Raw genomic sequence first — 19418 nt, 5'->3', positions numbered from 1 at the left:
TTTCCATTCCATTTAAACAAGATTTGACTACTAGAGCAACACCCCCTCCTCTACTTTCTCTGTCCTTTCGATAGAGCACGTAACCGGGAGGTATTATTGTATCATCTGTCACAGACAAGTCTAACCAGGTTTCAGTGATAGCTACTACATCGGGGTCATGCTCTATTAAAATATGTTCTAGCTCGAGGGTTTTATTTACGATACTTCTTGCATTAAGGTTAATAAATAGGACACTTTTTGCCTGTGGGAAATCAGATGCCTGTCAATTATCATGCTCGGGTGAAGGTTCTTCTCTGGCTGAGTAAAGTTGAACTCCCTGGTTTGTATCCACTTACCATGTGTAAGTCACTCCATTAATCTTCAATCTATCATACGGTAAGTATACCTTCTCTCTCCTCTCCCTGTTTTCTTTCGCACTGTCCCACAGTTTTTTCCTTATCATTCTAACATTTTTCGAAAAGTCCTCGTTAATAAATATGCGCGTTCCTTTTAATTTTCTAGCATTTCTGAGAATATTTTGCCTTTCATTATAGTATCCAAAGCGCAAGATTACTGGTCTCGGTTTATCCCTAGCCACCCTTCCGAGACGGTGAATTCTTTCGAGAGATTTAACTTCAACGCCCATTTTTGATTTAAAGAAGCCTTCCACCACTTTTTCCACCAAATGTTGCTCCGTTTCTGCGTTATACTCCTCTACTCCGTAGATTACCAAGTTATTTCTCCTACTTCTATTTTCCAAGTCATCGATCTTTGACTCGAGCTTTACTACGGTCGCTTCTAAGTGCACTCGTTTTCCTTGTGTGTCATTTAGCTCCCTACTGAGATCCTTTATCTTGGAAGTAGACGCTTCAAAAGCCTCTAATCGTTTTTCAAAGCTTTTCTGACCCTGTACCAATGTTGATATGTTAGCCACCATCTCTTTCGGACTTTCCAGTATTTCCCGCATTATATCTCTATCTGGGCCAGGATTTTCTTCGACATCTCCTCCCCTTAAAAGCACGAGTGCTCTCCAGCGACAGTCAGCAATGGCAACAAGGAGCAGTTTCACGCGCCTTGGGCAAGGCAACAGCAATAAACAACGGTCATCTGAGCGGTACGAGTAATCATCAAATTTGCCACATACCTGCGTACAAGGAAAAAACCATTTATGCGACATGTCAGGCTTGCTTTCGCCTTGCCCACTGATCGCTGATCCGTGCAGCTGTGCCTTTATAGCCCCGAAGGCCGACGTTGAATTGCCTCCCAGGATTTTGATCTGCCGATCAAACACGTGACTGTAGTCCTTGTCATTGATCACTCGGTGACGAGGTGATGCTTTAATCTGGGTGACGAGCACTTTAGTTGCCGCGTAGTCCTGTAGGCAGATGGTCCCCAGTTGGTTGTGTCCGCGCGTGTCCTCCGTTGGCGATGAACTGTGGTGCGACAGCAGTAGCAGCAGCCAAAACTGCGTACAAGGAAAAAACCATTCATGCGACATGTCAGGCTTGCTTTCGCCTTGCCCACTGATCGCTGATCCGTGCAGCTGTGCCTTTATAGCCCCGAAGGCCGACGTTGAATTGCCTCCCAGGATTTTGATCTCCCGATCAAACACGTGACTGTAGTCCTTGTCATTGATCACTCGGTGACGAGGTGATGCTTTAATCTGGGTGACGAGCACTTTAGTTGCCGCGTAGTCCTGTAGGCAGATGGTCCCCAGTTGGTTGTGTCCGCGCGTGTCCTCCGTTGGCGATGAACTGTGGTGCGACAGCAGTAGCAGCAGCCAAAACTGCGTACAAGGAAAAAACCATTTATGCGACATGTCAGGCTTGCTGTCGCCTTGCCCACAGTGCAGCCGGTATTAGTTTTTGGTATGGCGTTAACTTTTTTACATAGGCCTGAGAGTTTGATGGGGCGGAAAAGACTACATCGATATTTGCCCGATTCCCAATCTTCTTCAGCCTGTCTATGCTGGAAAAAGCGGTGGAAAACTGCGTCGTGACGTCGCCAGTGGGAGGAGCCTAATCTCCATCGCCAAGCACGGCCGGACTGGAAGCGCGCGCTCTCTTTCTCCTTTGCAATCGCCCGGGAGTCAATGGCATTTTTTCTCCGTATGCACACTTAAAATTTTTACACCCTTATTCGTGTAAATGGCTCGTCCTCTGGCTAACGCCTTTATTCGTGTAAGGGTGTTAGCCGCCGGAGGTGGTGAAAATCGTGTTAACTGCTAACACCCTAAAAACAATATGGCGGCCAGTATGCGACAGGCGATACGAGCCTGGCGAGCCGTACGCGGCTTCTCGCCGGAGCAAGAGCATACGGCTCGCACGCTCGTTTGGTGTCATCTGTAGGCGCAAAAAACTTTCCAAACATATCTATGTCCAAGCGCCAACACCGCAAATAATACGAGTAAGGCCGAAACCGCTGGAGACTGAACAGCCGAGACTGTCGCCGAAGTCTCGCTCGGCCTGCTCAATGCCGGTCGCATTTTCATCGCATCAGAAGCGCTTATAAAGAAGGGATAGCTTTACAAAACACTGACAGGCTGGCTTTATTGAACAAAACGCCCACTTGCGTGGACAAGTTGACAACGAATCGCTCCGACACCCTCTGTCGACAGCGGCTAGGAGGTATCGCACTCGCGCTCCGTGTGGCTCTCGATTAACTATTGCCTGTGCTCACCTCTGTTACGTGCGTTATCCACTCATGAACGTTTGTGCGTGAACAGCGGCATTCAGCACCTAGAACACGCGCTGGGGAAGCCGCCTAACCTCCTTTTGTTGTAATCAGGCAGCATAACACGGCGACACAGCTACTAGCGGAACCGAACAACTCGGAGCGATCAACACGACGGATGGACTAATGGCATCCAGCCCTCTAATAGTTATAGATCTTCAACCGCCAAACTTTTCAAATTGGGCGGCGACAACCCCCATCTAGCGGCGAAAAAAAAAAAGTAATAAACATTTGAAAAAAAGAAAGCAGCAGTTCTGTGGCAGCCCACTGCGCGATTACATTCACTCAAGACATCGACATACACACAACACTGTACATACCCACGGGCATACAAGCACTAATCAATTGCACAACACACAACAAACAGTACATACAACCTACTTATACAAACCAACAATTGCCCCGAGCGGTATATATGCCCTCCTATTTTGCGCATCGGTTAGCCCAGTGACCACGCGAGTCTTAATCAAGATATGAAAATATTACGCCAATTTTAGTTTTCAATAATATTTTTTTTGCATTTGTCTTAGGTAGGTACACATATCCCTTAATAGCTTCTTACAGCATAATGTATTATAATGATACGCGCCTAACTTCTAGTAACTCAACGTGAGTGACGAGAAAAAAAAATCGTGTGAATTCTGTCTGGCAACCACACTCGCGGCGTGGTTGCTATGGCGACGCTGTCGGTACGCGCGCCGGCAGCCGTCCAGCTGGTTCGGCCGTTCGGCTGGTTCGGCTACGGCCGAGTGCGCGAGTCCACGGTGAACGCCGCGAACGCAATCGAGAAAACAAAGCGTCGACTACTGAAGCTGTACGTAATCGAGTTTCCGCCCGTTCGCTGCCGAATTCTTCGTAGTCTTCTTCCGCCCGTTCGAAAGGGAACAGCCTACCAGTACGAAAGGGAACAGCCTACCAGTAGCCTACCAGTTCAGTGGCTTCATCTTCGGAGGGAACTGTCAACTGATTTAGTTCCAAAACGCGGGTGCATCAGGCAGCGCAACGTGGCGCGGTCCACGCACAAAGTCGTAAGTAAACAAAACACTCAATGCCGTTCCATTCTTTTTTTTTTTTTTTTTTTTTTTTTTACGGGGGCGCGCGGTGTTTCTGGGTGGCTCAAGGTATGGGAAAGCAACCGGAAAAATTGGCGCCTGATCGACCATGGGGTGAAAATTTCAAGGCGTATCGTACGCAAACGACAGCGTTTGCCAGCGGAAGACTCGGTCGTCCGTGGCGAACGCATTTTTAATATTTTTAAGGATGTTCTAGCTGCAAAAAAAAGGAGCGCCTTAAAATTTCACAAGGTAAGATACACTGCTGAGGAAACGACGCCCCTTTGCGTGCAGGCGCCGATTTTTCCGGCAAAGTTTAGCGCGCTGTGAAATGCAGTGTGCATTTAGGGAGAGTTTTGGCATAATATAATGTTGCTCATTGGAAATAAAAAAAAGAAATGCTGGCATCATATGTTTACACACTCTTAGTCATTTTTGGAATCTTAAGTACCCTTTTTGTGGCAGGTATTGGACGCCAGCACATTTTACGTAGGAACGAAGAGTGGAATCCGGCCAATTCCCTTCCACATTAACATCAAATGAGTGCTGTGAAAGCAAAGAAGAAAGTGAGGGTGAAACAGTTCCTGCAGTAGTAAGTGCCAGAAACAAGAAAAGTGCCCCGAAGTGGAAAATATACTCTTTTGAAAAGGATCCAAAAGAAATGGAAATTATCAGGTATACCGCTGAGCGTCACAGACCTGGACACTCCATTTCAGTTTTTTAAATGCCCATGCCCTGATGAGTTGTTTACAGCGATATTTGAGGGGACCATCCTGTATTGAACTCTATGCCACCATGAACACCACTTTCGGGTACTGGTCACACCTCCACGCAGGATGTCCTGCTTCAGATCAAGGAGGAGATCCTTGACAGAATCTCCTGTACGACAACGCGGGCGGTCCTGGCCCTGGATATAAAGGGCGCCTTTGACAACGTCAGTCACACGCTGGTGTTCGAGAACTTGGCCTCAACTGGGTGCGGGCCCCGGATGTATGATTATGTGCGGGACTTCCTGAGCAACTGGATGGCCACCATCGGAATCGAGTCCATCCGCACAAGCACCATCCCGATACCGAGCAAGGGCAACCGGCAAGGCTCGGTCCTGTCACCCACCTTGTTACCTGGCGACGTGCAAGCCGCCTCCTCTACTGGAACGGATTCCCCGGATGAAGCATACACTCTATGCCACTCTATGTGGACGACCTGACGATTTGGGCTACGTCGGGATCGGACAGCGGGAGGCAAGACTTCCTCGAAGAAGTCATTGAGACGGTGCAGAACTACCTCGAGGCCGACAGCCTCCAGCGCGCCCCCGATAAGTTTCAGCTGTTGCTCCTCCGCGCGGGCAAGCCAATTCCCGAAGAAGAAGAAGGCGGACATCCGCCTCACATTAAAGGATGGTACCCCCGTGCCGGTGGTGAAGCGGGTTCGGATTTTGGGGCCTTCACCTCCAGCGGGACGGCGGAGCCAAGTACACGGTCGACCGGCTCGTCAAGACAACCACGCAAGTCATGCGCATGGTGAGAAGGATAACGAGTCACAGACACGGGCTCGAGGAGTCGGACCTGATCCGGCTGACCCAACCACTCGTCGTGAGCCACATCGCCTGCGCAAATCCGTATCTCAACCTGACCTGCTGTCGAGAGGTAAGGGCAAGATGGACGTGATTATTCGCAAGGGGTACTAGCTGGCACTGGGGGTGCCGCCGTACGCGTCGAACGCCAAGCTCCGGCTGCTAAGTGTAAACAACACCTTCCAGGAACTCATCAACATGCACCTCGCCAGTCAGTGGGAGCACCTGGCCCTCACACTGAGTGGGCGGCATGCCCCGAGCTCGCTCGGCATCCCCATCCCCGCATCGCAATGCGAGGCTATCCAGCTGCTGCTGGCCCTTTGGGACAAGATCCAGGTGGCACCAATCCCGTGGAAGCTGAACCCATCTTTGCATCCAGGTCGCTGGATGGCTCCCGGTCCCTTGATTCCGCTTGGTCCCGTCGTGTAGCATAGGGCCCCTGGTAGCAATCGGTTGCTAGCCCAGCATTTAAGCATACTCCAGCCTTTTTGTATGTAAAGCAAAACAATTACTGCAACTGAATACTCCTTACCTGACAATAATCGTAGTTTGCACTGCTCAATGCCCTTCTGTTTTATCTAAAATACCGCAACTAAGTACTCCGAGTACTGGTCGGAGCACTGCGGTGCAGGTGAAGTTTCTACTTCACCTGTTGCCCTTCTGTTTTATCTAAAGTACCGCAACTAAGTACTTCGAGTACCGGTTGGAGCTCTGGGGTGCCAGGTGAAGTTTCTGCTTATAAAAAAGTGTCTGCCCAAAAGCTTGCTTCGGTACCACGAGCTGCAACAGGAAGCCTGATGCAGAGGCTTTAAGAGCAAGCTCCATGCTTTGAATGTTGCTAAGCATGCGCGCTTGTGCAGTGCAACTGTCGTTCAGGACAACGTGCTCATTCTTGGCATTTCAGTTTCACTTGCACTTAAAGGGATGTTGAACCGAAATCTGGATTCCATAAAACAGGGCGGCAAAAGCGTGTAACAAGATGCTACAAACACCAAAACATCACTCATACAGCGATATTTCGAATGGATGACCTTATTTTTAAAAATAGGAGGCGCATTTGACAGATTTGTTTGTCTTGTTTCTCCGAGAAGGAAAGGGAACGACCTCGCGTCTTCTCCGCCTCGCCGCCTTGAGGGGGCGAAGAAGAGAGGAGAAAACGAGATACCTTGACGTCACGCGCCTCATCGGCCTCGTTCAATCTCAACCTCTTTCTCCAAAAATACGGCCGTCCATTCGAGATATCGCCTTGTGACTACGAGTAGTGTTTTAGGGATTGTAGCGTCCCGCCTACGGCTTCTTCATCGTTTTCTGAAATCCAAATTTCGGTTCACCAGCCCTTTAAAGGGAAGCTACAGAGCTTCTTGGAAAAAACGAGTTAGAAGTGAATTCTAGTGCATTTTTACCCCGTGAACCCGAATACCCAAACCATTTGCTCCGTAAGTATTGTTAAACGCGAGAAAAACGCGAAAGACAGTCGCTGTCCGTGACGTCATCGACGGCTCTTTTGGCTGCCCAAGGCTAGGGAGGCGGGGCTTCAGTCCTATTTTGAAATTGCTCGTATGGCTCTCCGGCGCGTCGCATTGAAATATAATTTTGATATCTGTTAATCTAAAGGCCAAATGAACGCGATTCAAGCGTTTTTTCTCAAATGTAGAAGTGCCCCATCTTCCCTTTAAAGGGAAACGGAGTGTGGCAGCGATGGGATGATTTCTTGTGTCAGCCGGAGTTGCCTACCATTACCACTGTAGGGCAGCAAAGGCTACAGGCATGCAAGAGCGACTTTGAAAAGCGCTTTCGCAGAACAAGAGCTTGCGATAGAGCGTGTACTAGCTCGCACTTGTCGCCTTCGACCGTGCTGTCACCCTGGCAAGCCTTCGGCAACTCCTTCAGAATGCCCGCATTCTTCAAGAAAGCCACAATGTTATGAATATACCACAACAATGCCTGGCTTTTATTTTTTTCTAAAAAAGAGCATTTATGAAACTTTGAAAATGCAGCAGTGCACGCTCATTACCTTCGGTACTGCTTAGTACGTGCTCACTCACGCTGACCTTATCCAGGCTGAAAAGCTTGTGCTCGGACGGGGCATATTGGACACTGGTGGTGTCTTTTGACTGAAGTAATATACAAAGTATGAACAGGAGTGATAAAGAAACACAACATTTAATGCCGGCCATCTCCACTTTTAAAAAGTATCTCAACGTGAGATTAATTTGACATTTCGTAGTAAGGGTGATGAATTCCAGACTGGGGTGACACAAACCGATTTGATAAAAACGTAAAAAGAAAATGTAACTACTCCATACAGGTGCCTAATAGTTTGATGACTGGGAAACAACACGGAGGACTAGAGAAATGTGATGAATATAAACGAATAAAGCTGGTCATGAATTGAAGCATACTTAGGTATGTGAGCCACACAACTTGCAGCTGCCATCTCAAGAAAAACAAACAAAACCTTTAATGATTTCGAAAATCGGAACAATCCTGGCAGGAGTTTCACAGACTTTGGCGATTGCACTATGTGATCAGCAATCAGGCTACAGGTGTTTTCTTGATTGTATTAATCACCTTGATTGCAACTGGCCGTAGCTGTGAGTAGATTAGAATAAGACAAAGCCTCTCAAGAAGGCAGCTCCTATTGTACGTCTTCTGGCCATGGGCGAAGCCGAAAAGCCAGTAGGCCGCCATGACCACAGTAAAGCCTTCGAAAAGCCAAATGGTTCCCTCCTGCATATAAAAGCAGAATTGATTCAGACAGAGAATAATAAAGGCCGCACTGAGTATGATTTTAAGCATGAAATGCTTTTAGCTCCCGGCCACCAAACTGATGACATATCTTTTCGGGAACGAACGCCAAAAATCACTTCAAAACATCCCAGGTTTCGAAGTTGTCTTTAGCGTTGGTTTCCTTATTTGAAACCGGCTTTGAAACCTACTGGGTCTCGAAGTCAGTTTTGGATCAGAAAGGTGTGCACTATCGGGGTTCAAAATTTGCTGTCAAAATTTAATTTTCTCGAGACACGGAAACAAAAAGGAACATACACACCACCGTCTCAAAACCAGCACAGCATACAGCTGTCATTTATTTCCACAAGTCTTCTTCCTTGTCATCCTACACACTACACATGCTACGGAACCTATTCCTATACACGCTATGAAACCTATTAATTCCGAACTACAACTTTAAAAAATTATCCAACGTTCAAATTACTTTTTTGTATGACATCTCACTACCGAATTCTAAACCAAGAGCGCATCATTCGTTTAAACCGTTTGAAGCAATCGCCTGACGAGGAGCCCGTTGTCGTCACGCTTTGACGGCGCACTTTAGTTCACCTTTCTGCCGCCGTCTTGGGGGGGGGGGGGGGGGGGGGGGGGTCTCAGGCATTGTCCCCGCGCAAATATTACCACAACTGTTTAATTGATTGGTGCGGCACACAAACTTCTGTTCGGGCTGGAACTTGGTCAACAGTGTCTGAGATGAGCCCGACGCCCATTTCAGACGTCAAATAAAATTTCGAAATTGCTTTTATAATCTCTTTAAGAGTTTGAATGCAGGCGTCTGGAATTCGCAAAATTTAGTGGCCGCGATTATGTCCTCTGTGACCGATTTGCAAAAATAAATGGTTTTACAGTAATGATCCAGATTGTGATTTATTGGGAATTAACCAGTGCTGTTAATAACATGCTCTGTATTGTCCGCTCTGCTGGTGTTTTTTCTGCCGTCATTGCATCCACGCAGCTTGAAAGTGCACTGCTTTATGCGACAGGTGGCACGCACACACCGTGGCACTCCATAGCGTGGCATGTGGTGGCAACAAAAGGCTCTGCCAAAAACATGCTAAGCACAGCATTTGTGGCGGCAGAAAAGATACAAGGCTATTATCTTGTTCCCGAGAGTATAGTATGTTGCAGGTTAAGACGGTACGGTGAGGGGAAGAAGCTCCGTCTACACTCTTTCCACTTTAGCAGAAAGGATGCCATAGAGAAAAGAAGGAAACCGCCAATCGTGGCAAGCAAACCCTTTTTGGACTGGCAGAAGTGATGGGAGACGCCAGGCAGTGTAAAAAAAGGGGAAGGGGGGGGGGGTGGACTGCAAACGTGTTTACCAGGAATAAAAAGGGGGAAGAGTGAAAGGAGGTATTCTTCTGTAGATTCCTTTTTCTTCCGGAGCTGTGAATGTGCCATGGCCGGACTGGGCTCAACTCAATGCCCCAAATCATATTTTTAAAAAAAATTATTGCCGGCAGAGTTTTGCGGACTCCTAAAATGCCTTTACGGAGAGGTTCCACAAACCCTCTTTCCAGAACCGTTGGCCTAGATTGCGGGCATGGGCATCTGCAGTACGTTTTTCAGGAAAAGGAGGGGGAGGGGGGCAAACCTGGTTTTCTTTCAAAGTTATAGGTTTGAAAGCTACACCCCTTCAGAATAATCCCCCCCCCCCCCCCTTTTCCGCCACTTTGCTGACGCCCATGATTGTGGGCACCTCATCACTTACAAAATGTTTCCTAGGACCCATGTGTAGAAAGTAGGAGCCACCATTCAAGCCCCTGTCATGACTACAGTGCAGACATATCACAATAGCAGGGAATAACAATAAATAATAATGGACAGTCTGACCGGAAACAATATTGGTACAGTTTCAGACTCGCCACTCAGCTTGCCAGCTGAGCCAGGCTAGAAAAACGAAATTGGCAAAGTGAATGAGTTGCGAGTATAAAGATGCAACAACAAAACCCTACTGGAGTTTTTAGAAAATGTTGGGGCCTTCTTGTCAATGGAAAAGGCACTCAGTAATTAAATCCAATACTCTTTCGGATAGTGAGATTGATATCGCGGTAAGGTGGATGCTTGTCCCAAGCTCTTGTTTTAGCACCAGTGGGTGTCAAGTTACACACAGCCAGAAAACAAATCAGCATAGCCAAACGAGGCACAGGACAATTGCATCCGTAAAATTGCCAATGTTCCATATTTCAATTAGTTTTTGATCTCAATCTGCGCAGCACACAATTCATAGCAGACGATTGTCCCTTTTTGGCTCTGTTCGCAGATGACTTGCCAGTCTGTTCGTCATTTTGTTTCTGTCAGAGAATGATACCTACCTAGTAGCAAACAAACTCATTATTATTCCCTCACGTTAGCAGACGATGCGTCTGGTAGCGGTATTTTATAGCGAGTTCGTTTCACACGCACTGGCACCGTTCGAGTTCTCTCCCAGAATGCATCGCACTCGCAGAGTGTTGCACTGAGAACTGGACTCAAACGAATTCGCCAAATGCACCAAGTGCGGAAGACTGATGCTGCCGCCATCTATGTTGTAGAAAGAATACCAACCTCAAACCGAAACTGGCGCCTTGCTGTTCGGAGTGATGGGTGGGAATGCGAGAGTACAGTCGCTACCAACGTTTATCTACAAACGTTGGTCGCTGCAGCCTGTAGTTTATAGTTGCGATGACTTCAATCAACTCGGCTGTCATAGGGATAGTTACAGACGGCGTAAATTTCCGCAACCAGCTGTCTACAAAGCAGCTGGTTGCGATCTTTCAATTCTCAAAACCGTTTACACTGAAGAAAATGGATGATGCTGTCCGAGCAGAAGCTTGATCCATTTCAGCATGGCATTATGCGTGGACCACTGAAAGGGTACGCCTTAAAACTAGTCTGCTGGAATACCCAGCAAAACTTTTCGATTTCGATCGTCATTACAGGTGGATCAGATATTAGCTTTGGTGAGGGTGTCGAGAACGAGAGCTTTCTCGAACAAAATATGACGGGGCAAGTTAGCTGAAGTAGGTAAATGTTAAACATGATGATGTTGCCCAAGCCTCAGGTAAAATCACTAAATTTAGCTTTCTCTGATGCTTATTGGGCAGTCAAAGTTTCTGCTGGGGCAGTTTTGTCGACAAATGTTCAATTTTTCACCCGCACAAGTTGGTGATAAACATCTCGGGGGCCGCTGATGCATTTGTTCTAAGCATTTCTTTACACACTGGTATATTTCAGCGTTTTTATGGCAACGGAGCGACTTAAAACCTCCAAATAAAGCACGGTTTGTCAACTGCTTCCTTCATGAAATAGGAGACGCTCACAGTTCAAGCTCGCGTTTGATTCCGTTGCCCGCGGGACGCAATTTCTATCAGAAAATCTACTTTTTTTCCTTTCAGTTCTGCGACACATCGTAGCAGACAAACTTTCGTCATCTGCTCCAGCACCTTGCCGGCCTAGCCGGAGCGAGGCACGACGGGATTGCATTTTGGCGCAATCTCGATTTTCTCAGTGCAGCGAGTGCATGCACGCGTGGGGTGTCAGCAATGAAACGAACTCGGAGAGTGCAACCACTTGTGGAGTGCCGGCTGAAACGAACCCGCTCCACGCTGCGAGTGCCGTGAAACGAACTCGCTAATACTTCTTCAGTGCAAGCCGGCTGAGACCTCAATGACCAAAATCGGGCTCTCGGTGAGATGGAATGGCAAACTGAGAATGATTTCATGACCAGGGGCCAAACAAATAACCGGTGCATTGTATGGTGAGAGTATTCGCACCGAGAAGTTTGGGAGGCGACCTTTTACAGCGAGCCGGGGTGACGTCCTGCTGAGGACAAAATTTACCCCCTCACTCGCCCTACAAAGGCCGAGACGGCGTTAGCTGTCGGCATATTACTTTCGTTTTTTTCTTGTTTTTTTGTGCGCATTTTACGTAGGAAATGCGAATTATTATATGCGGCCTTATTGAGGTATGGTCTGTAGCTGCAGGCGAAACTTCAACCAACATTCCGAGCATGGTTTCCAGGGCAGACAGTGCATGAATCACAGATGGTATATGAAAAGGAAGAAATGCCACCACACTTGCAGGAGCATTGCAATATATTTACATCCTGCACAATCAACGCTGCTGATGATTTGAATAAATTAAGAGGTTTTTTTCAACTTTGTTTCTAAACAAAAACGTCTCAGCGAAAAAGCTGCACTCTGCTCGAGCAACATGTTAAATATATTCTGGGCCATGGGGAGAAAATTACAAGTGAGACCGCCCAAAGGCCTTTGACTTAAATGCCATTTGTATGCCCGCAAAGCGGGGTCTGATGTTCTCCTAAAGCGCGAGACAAATGGACGGCAGAATCGTCCGATCCGACAGTCCGAACGCCGCTCCGAATTGAGACACACGCACACGCTTCCGACCTTGCAAGCGACACAACGATCCGTTCGGCTCCGCCCAGGAGATCCAACTTCCAAGCACTCCAGTGGAGGTCCGCGTTCATAGATCTCTGGTCCCAGATTGATGGTTTAGCTCGCACGAGCGAAGCTAGGAGCTCGTTCTTGTTAGCGCGTGCATTCTTTGCCGGGGCCATCTTTCTCGAATGGATCAGCGGGATCTACGCGTCTGGCTTCCCGTCACCCGTCCCGTTTTCTTATTCGTCCCGACAGACCAAGTATGTCATCATGATGTTCGTGCTAGCTGTGCTGTCATTGGCTGGACGCATCCGACAATCCGTCCGCCGTGCGAAACTATCTGGCGCGTTTGACGCATGTCGGATCGCCGATCTGACGCCTGAAGCGACCAAATTTTTCGGATCAGGCAGTCGTACTGTCGGATCGGACGTCGGATCGGATGGATTTTTCGTGCATGTGTCTCGTGCTTAACTCATGAATCTGCAAAGAACAGAATTTCAGTGTCTGAAACACTTACACCGCCGCTTCCACAACCCCTTGCACAACCGCCTTATATCGTGTGGAGGGGGCGGGGGGGTTCATCGACGGAGTTGCCTCCACCGATAGCTTTCCATACTTATAACCCAATTATAAGGGTAAACGTGACAACCCCGTTTGGAAAAGCTATGAAAATTCTGTCGGCACAAGTCTCACCCAGCGCCTTGTACACTGGGTAAACGAAGCCCCGCTTCTCAACGTGCTTACAGCTCACAACGGCCGATGTTGACGGTGCCTTTCCCATCCTTAGTCTGACTGTCCATGCTCTCTTTAATCTCGAAGTTTTCGGGTGGTAGAATATGATACCAGCTTCTTTTTGGAAATTGTATTGCAGCGCTGAACAGTAGGTAAGCATGATCACAAAACCTCCGATCATGAGGAAACGGGCGCAGGGAAGCCAGCTAGATGCCAGAACGCGAAGCGGAGTCCGTCACCAGATGTCACGGTACACCTCACCCAATCAAGACGTGGCGACCGCAGCGACACTTGTGTTTGCTCTGAAGACTAATAGTACGCCGTGCAAGCAATACCATTGATCTCCACGACAATTTGCTGGATCGTGTGTCTCCGCTTGGTCGTTGCAGCTCAGGTGCGGCCACCGGATGGCCACCTTGGGACAAAGATTATCAGTCAACCTTTTGGAGCGTTGCGGAGGCTGGGCGGCAGTAAGCTGAAGACATGTTTTCTGCTCGTTCGTTGTCATTTACCGAAGAAGTTTGTTAAAACCCCGAACGGTGAGAATTGCGTTTGAGAACACGTGGAAATTTTTACGAAAGCTCAGCACCGCAAGAAAAAGGGGCAACTCGTCTAACGCAAGTCTTACCGTTCTGGCGGCACGATCAAAGCTTCCTTGGCATGCCAAAGTGCCGCATCTTTGTCTTCGCACGCTTGAATACCGATCAAGAAAACGCCGTGTGGATTTGTTTCGTGAGTGCAAAGAGCATGAAGATGCATGTGCCTCTGGAGCAGCATTTTATTTTACTCTTACGACTGTATTTGTAACTTGCGGCACTTGCAGTCCAGAAGCGGGCATGATCCAGTGGCGGAAAAGGAGGGGTAGGAGGCTATGGCGACGGCGACAGATTGCACACAACTATATGGACGGGCCACGTTTGAAAAACTTCAGATATCGCCGCTTCATACTTTTGCCTTCGAAAACCTACCTTCTTCCACAGCATTGCTCTATTTGTGCTGTCATGTGATCCATTTGAGTAGATTTGGAACATAGCCATGATTAATCCATAATAGCAACCACCGATTTCGTTTCCTATTGATAGCAACTCGCTGGAACAGCTGGGTGATAGAGAAGACGCCTATGTGCGACATACCTTCAAAGCTCTGCCATGGCATCGATTCTTGATAAGTATCCAAGCATGAAAAGGCACAGAGACGCAGCAGTTTGGCAGGCCAAGGAAGCTTTGATCACGCCGCAAGACCGGCGAGACTCGACGTTCGACAAGTTGTGCCTTTTTCTTGCGGTGCCGCGCTGTTGCAAAAAATTTTACGAGTTTTCAAAGGAAATTCTTATTGTTTACACATTGCGAGCGTTTGGCGCTCCTTTCACTAAACAGAGGGGAGCGCCGCCGGAGACTGACACTCGAGCGTGCTCTTCGTGCTCCGAGCATTTCTTGGAGCACAAGTGACTCCTTGGCGCTCCGTGATGTCACGTCCACAAACAAGATGGCTGTGCCATTGTTGAGATTGTTGAAACAAAAGGCGTAGCCGGACAGCTGCTCCTTTTCAGTCCATTAGTGGTTAATCCAGCAGGTAAAAACAATTTGATTTGAAAGCCAAGACAGCAATTAACATTCCGGAAAAGGTTTGTTCATGTGCCTTGCCTGAGAACAAAGTGATCTATCGAACGAGCGTGCTGATAGCTCGGCGACAGAAAAGTTGCCGAGAAGACAGTGGGACGGCTGCCCTTTTTAAACTGCTTAGTCCAGCTGCAGCGAATAAAGATACTTAGATTGGAAAGCCGAAGCATCAGTTAGCATTGCGGGAAAGGTTTGTTCGTGCATCTCGCCTGAAAACAGCTTGCACGGTCAAATATAAACAGCTTGCACGGTCAATAAATAGATCAGCCAAGGTGCCTTTCCCCGCACGTGCTCGAAGCGAGTCTCCAAACCTCTCAGAAATACTTAAACGTTCGTAGAAACTTCATAACGTCGCCGTCTCTTTTACTTTGTACCCTGCCGCTCTACACCGGCTTTAATTAATTTACCACCGAAATAATTTTGGCTTCTCCCACCCGTATCCACGGGATGCCAGGTTCGTCATAACCGTGCGGTGGGAAGGAGCTTGTGCAACTTGTCAATAGATTCGGTGTGTCGCGCTCCTGTACGCCATGCGCCGTTTAGTTGCTGTGCCTGGAGTATGAAACTCGGAGCGTCAGAGTAGGAGTAAAGGAGTGTGGACTTAAAGGGGAGCTGCAATCATACTTAAGCGTCTACCTCTTTTGCGGTTTCCACGTCTCTTTGGGTTCGGGTAAGCCAGCGGGCACGGAGAGAATAACTAAATATCAGTGAGTCATATTTTAACCGGACGACGCGGAAACCTCCTCCACCTACGAGGGCGACCCGCGTTGCCGAAAGCGCGGAATATGTGACGTCTTTGGTCCTGGGCTTACTACTGGTCAGAGCCGCTAAAAACATTTTTTTTTAATCGATACAAAATATAAGAGTCGCGAACCGTTTCAATTATGTATGAAAGTAGTTTTTGTTCAGTATTTTAGATCAGAAAAGAAACAAATGCAGTTTATAAAGTACGGAAACAAGAAAAGACCCGTCGACAAACCCGCCACCAAGCGGTGAAAAAAACGGCGCATACAGTAAAACCTCGTTATAACAAAGTTGAAGGAGCGGTCGTAATTATTTCGTTATAACCATTAGTTTGTTAGAGCCAATGTCCATTTCTTCCCACTATTAGCAAGCAAGGGGAATTATGATTGCTTTGTTATGTCCGTTAGTTTGTTATATCCCGTTTTGTTATAACGAGGTTTTACTGTACTAGAAAGGCGTAGTGGGATGAGGCTCCGACGAACAATGGGCTTAGAAAGGTCCCGGATGTACGCGGTGGCACTGCGGTCGTATATCGGCTCGAGGATCCGACCGGTTCCGAGCGTTCCCAAGGCTTTCGGCGCGGGCTTGGCTGGCGATTTGACCCTTTGGCAGTATGGCAGCGCGAAGTGGCTCCCGTTCTGAACTGATCTTTACCCCGTGTTTGCCGTCGTTTGTGGCCAATGAAGTGTTATGCCGATTAAGTCTTTAATCGCGCGGCAAATGCAATGCGAGCTGCCCTGGCCGCCCGCTTCATACAGCCTAGTCAACACGTGCTTTAGTGGCACCCTCTCGAGCCGTCGACACTGAGTGCGGCAGCCGTGAGCACTCGATGAGCTCACTACTTCACGGCCACTCAAGCCAGGACCTACGACGTCATGAAGGATGTTATTTTTTGCTTGTTTTTGTAAGTCTAATTTGCCTATAACTTTTAAAATAAAGCGAAATTTGAGAAAAGAAAAGTTTCTTTAAATTACTACGTTCAATGCGCTCAGGTTCGGTCCAAATTAAAAACCAGTCAAAAAGTTATCGCAGGGCCACTTTAACCTTCCAATGACGACAAACGAGCAAAAAACATGTCTTCAGCACGCTGCCGGCCAGCCTCTGCAACGCTCCAAAAGGTTAATTTTCCGTGTCCCAAGATGGTCGTCCGGCAGCCGCAATCACGGAACGGGGAAGTGCAATTTAGCAATTGTCGTAGAGATCAGTAAAAAAATATGGAACGCATACCCTCCTAGCATCCATCAGGTAGGGATAAGCATTCTGTGCAGTCTATATGCCCATCAATGTCAACGCATGTAGCCATTTGCAGGCAGTCGCATCTTTTCGAAGATCAATCTGGCGTCCGTCAGGCACCAGCTTTCACTCTCAACACACAGCCACTGTTGGTGGGCTTCGAAGCTGCTCGCATCTTCACCCTCCACAGGTGGGGCAGCCCCGGTCTGTAAATGTAGAATATGAATATGGCAGGTATTATTTGATAACACTTTATGTTTTGGCCGTGTAAAGAAAATCTGCATTCCATTTTCTAACATATCTGTTATGAAATAACAAGGTCAGGTGGAACGGCTCGAGTTCGCTGACTGAAAGACAGAGGGCTTAGCCTGAACCAATATCCTAGCAGCCTTCGATATTGGTGTGGGGGGAGAGAAGGCTGGACCTCTAAAGATGTCTTCAAATGATTCTCTAATTGCTTAACTCCAAAGTTTCAGGCTGCTGCACTTCAACGTTCTGAACTTTTTCCAACATATATTTGCGCTGTCGCTAACCATGTTCCATTTGCCAATTTTTTACACGCCCCTTCTCCTCCAATCAGAACAGCACCAGAGTCCGCCGTGAACAGACTTGGCATCATCGTGTGTCATATATCCCCGATGATTGCCTTCCCCACTAAGATGCATTAAAGCCAAGGCTCGAGCACAAGCTCATAGCATCGCTAGATGGTCGCACTGCACGAACCCTCGTGCAGCCTGAGTATCTACTAGTACTGGTAAAAGCGAGCGAGTTGAAAATGAATACTTAAAATCGAAAGAATAAAGCGCGAGGGACAAGCACAGGACAACCACGTAAAGCCTGGTTCAAACAGTTGCGTTTGACCGCGTTGCGGCTGCGAGAAACCAGGACATCCCTGCTGCTTATATCGCGTGCCAAGATGATTCTTTGAATTGGAATCCACGCTTCATACGAAGCACAGATGTGCCGGTGACTCGTTTTCGGTTCTAAACGCAACGAAGACAAACACACTCAAACGCAAGTGTCGGAACCGACCTTTACGGTACAGGCTCACAGTAAAGCTGTGAGCCCGAACCGTCTCGCACGTCTAGCCTTCGCTTTAGTACATCTCAGGATGAGACGGAATGTATCATAATAGAACCGATGTGGTCTCACCATTCTGAGCAGAAGTGCGAGAGTAACCGATGCTATTTTCGTGGTCGCTTGCACGTAAACAACCAAAGAGCTTGTACACCACGCCGGCATTCATCTGGCTTGAAAACAACTTGAGCGTTGGCTTGGCTTGGATGTCAGCTGCCCATTGTGCTTACTTGAACTTCACGAAATCCTCTAAATTGAGCAGGCTGCTTCTTGACTTCTGCTGTCGGCGCGTATGTCTGCAATTCGGCGGTTTCCGAGTTCGACGATTCGGAAATCATGGGTGTACCACCGCAACACCCTCTTAACACGATTTCGGTAGCCGTAGGGTGTAAAAAGGATGTACGAAAAGTGTAGGCCTTTCCGTACACCCTTGAATATTCAAAAATCATGTAAAAATGGTGTAGGAAGGGTGTGAGCTCGGAAAAACACCCTTTTAACACGAACATGGGTGTTGAAATTTTTAGTGTGTGTAGTTTACTCGCTTGCCGCCAGGGGCGCAACCACCCCACCCCACTTCACCCCCCTCGGAGAGTCTTTTCGAGCTGCTTTGCGCTGGTGTTCGAGCTTCGTAGATTGTTATTTTGGCAACGGTTTATAGAACTTCGCTCCGATTTAAGTCACTCTACCGACAGGCAGTGTCGTCAGCATACTGCGTTCCCCTGTGACATGGACGGGATCTCTGTACTTGTCTGACCCCTCGCACGCCGTTGTTCGGAAGGTGCGGTCATGGTCAAAGAAAAGGTCCCTTCTAAGCAAAAACAGATGTCAGACACTGATTCTGAGCAGTTGGCAACGGCTGTGCCCGACTCGGTTACCACTGACCTTAAAAAACTGAAAGAGCCTTGCGCTCCATCTCCAGCCGTGACATAGTCTGGTCTGGTGTACGTCGGTGGCTATCTGGTGAAACGCATTAGTGAGTTTGGGAGCGACGCCTGTGTTATGCTTTTGACTACGAGTAACAGAGGTGATCCTCTGTTTGTCTTATTTGAAGTCCAGGATAAACGCGGACTTCATTATCCAAAATCCTAGGTTCCTCGCACTTTTAGACATTTTTTTAAGGTTGTTCAGCACCTTCCGCGCAGGAATGTGCACGAAGTTCTGCAACTACTCATTGCATCCTATCTTGAAGACGCGCCAATCCTAAGTTGCCCAGAGGGCATTGACAACAGTCACTGAAAGTGCTTGGCTGGTTTAATTTGCAACAAGTTCCTCAGAATACTTCTGATTAACCAGGCAAAGACGTTCAAGGAAAGAAACGAAAAATCGGCTGGATATCCTCGAGGAAGCACTGTAGGCTGTAATATGCACTGTGCAAAAATTGTGCAGACTACTACACTCTTGTCTAGAGTAGCTGACCGACTTCATGTGCGGCCTTTGAAATGATGATGCAGACCACGGCAATAGATAGATTGGGCCTGCTTACATTTCACGAGAGTGTACGAAT

The 19418-nt window shown here is 47.9% G+C and overlaps 1 protein-coding gene across 1 annotated transcript; it reads right to left on the bottom strand.

The window, feature by feature from the left end:
- Positions 1-331: 331 nt before the first annotated feature.
- On the bottom strand, positions 332-1477 carry LOC121837560. Its single transcript, XM_042293179.1, has one exon. The coding sequence runs from the start codon at positions 1475-1477 to the stop codon at positions 332-334; it is 1146 nt and encodes a 381-aa protein (XP_042149113.1).
- Between the last annotated feature and the right edge of the window lie 17941 nt (positions 1478-19418).

This window comes from Ixodes scapularis, unplaced genomic scaffold (genome assembly GCF_016920785.2).
Source record: "Ixodes scapularis isolate PalLabHiFi unplaced genomic scaffold, ASM1692078v2 PGA_scaffold4__175_contigs__length_147842914, whole genome shotgun sequence".
In the NCBI taxonomy this organism is placed as follows: Eukaryota; Metazoa; Arthropoda; class Arachnida; order Ixodida; family Ixodidae; genus Ixodes; species Ixodes scapularis.
This window is presented reverse-complemented; position numbering and strand designations above follow the sequence as displayed.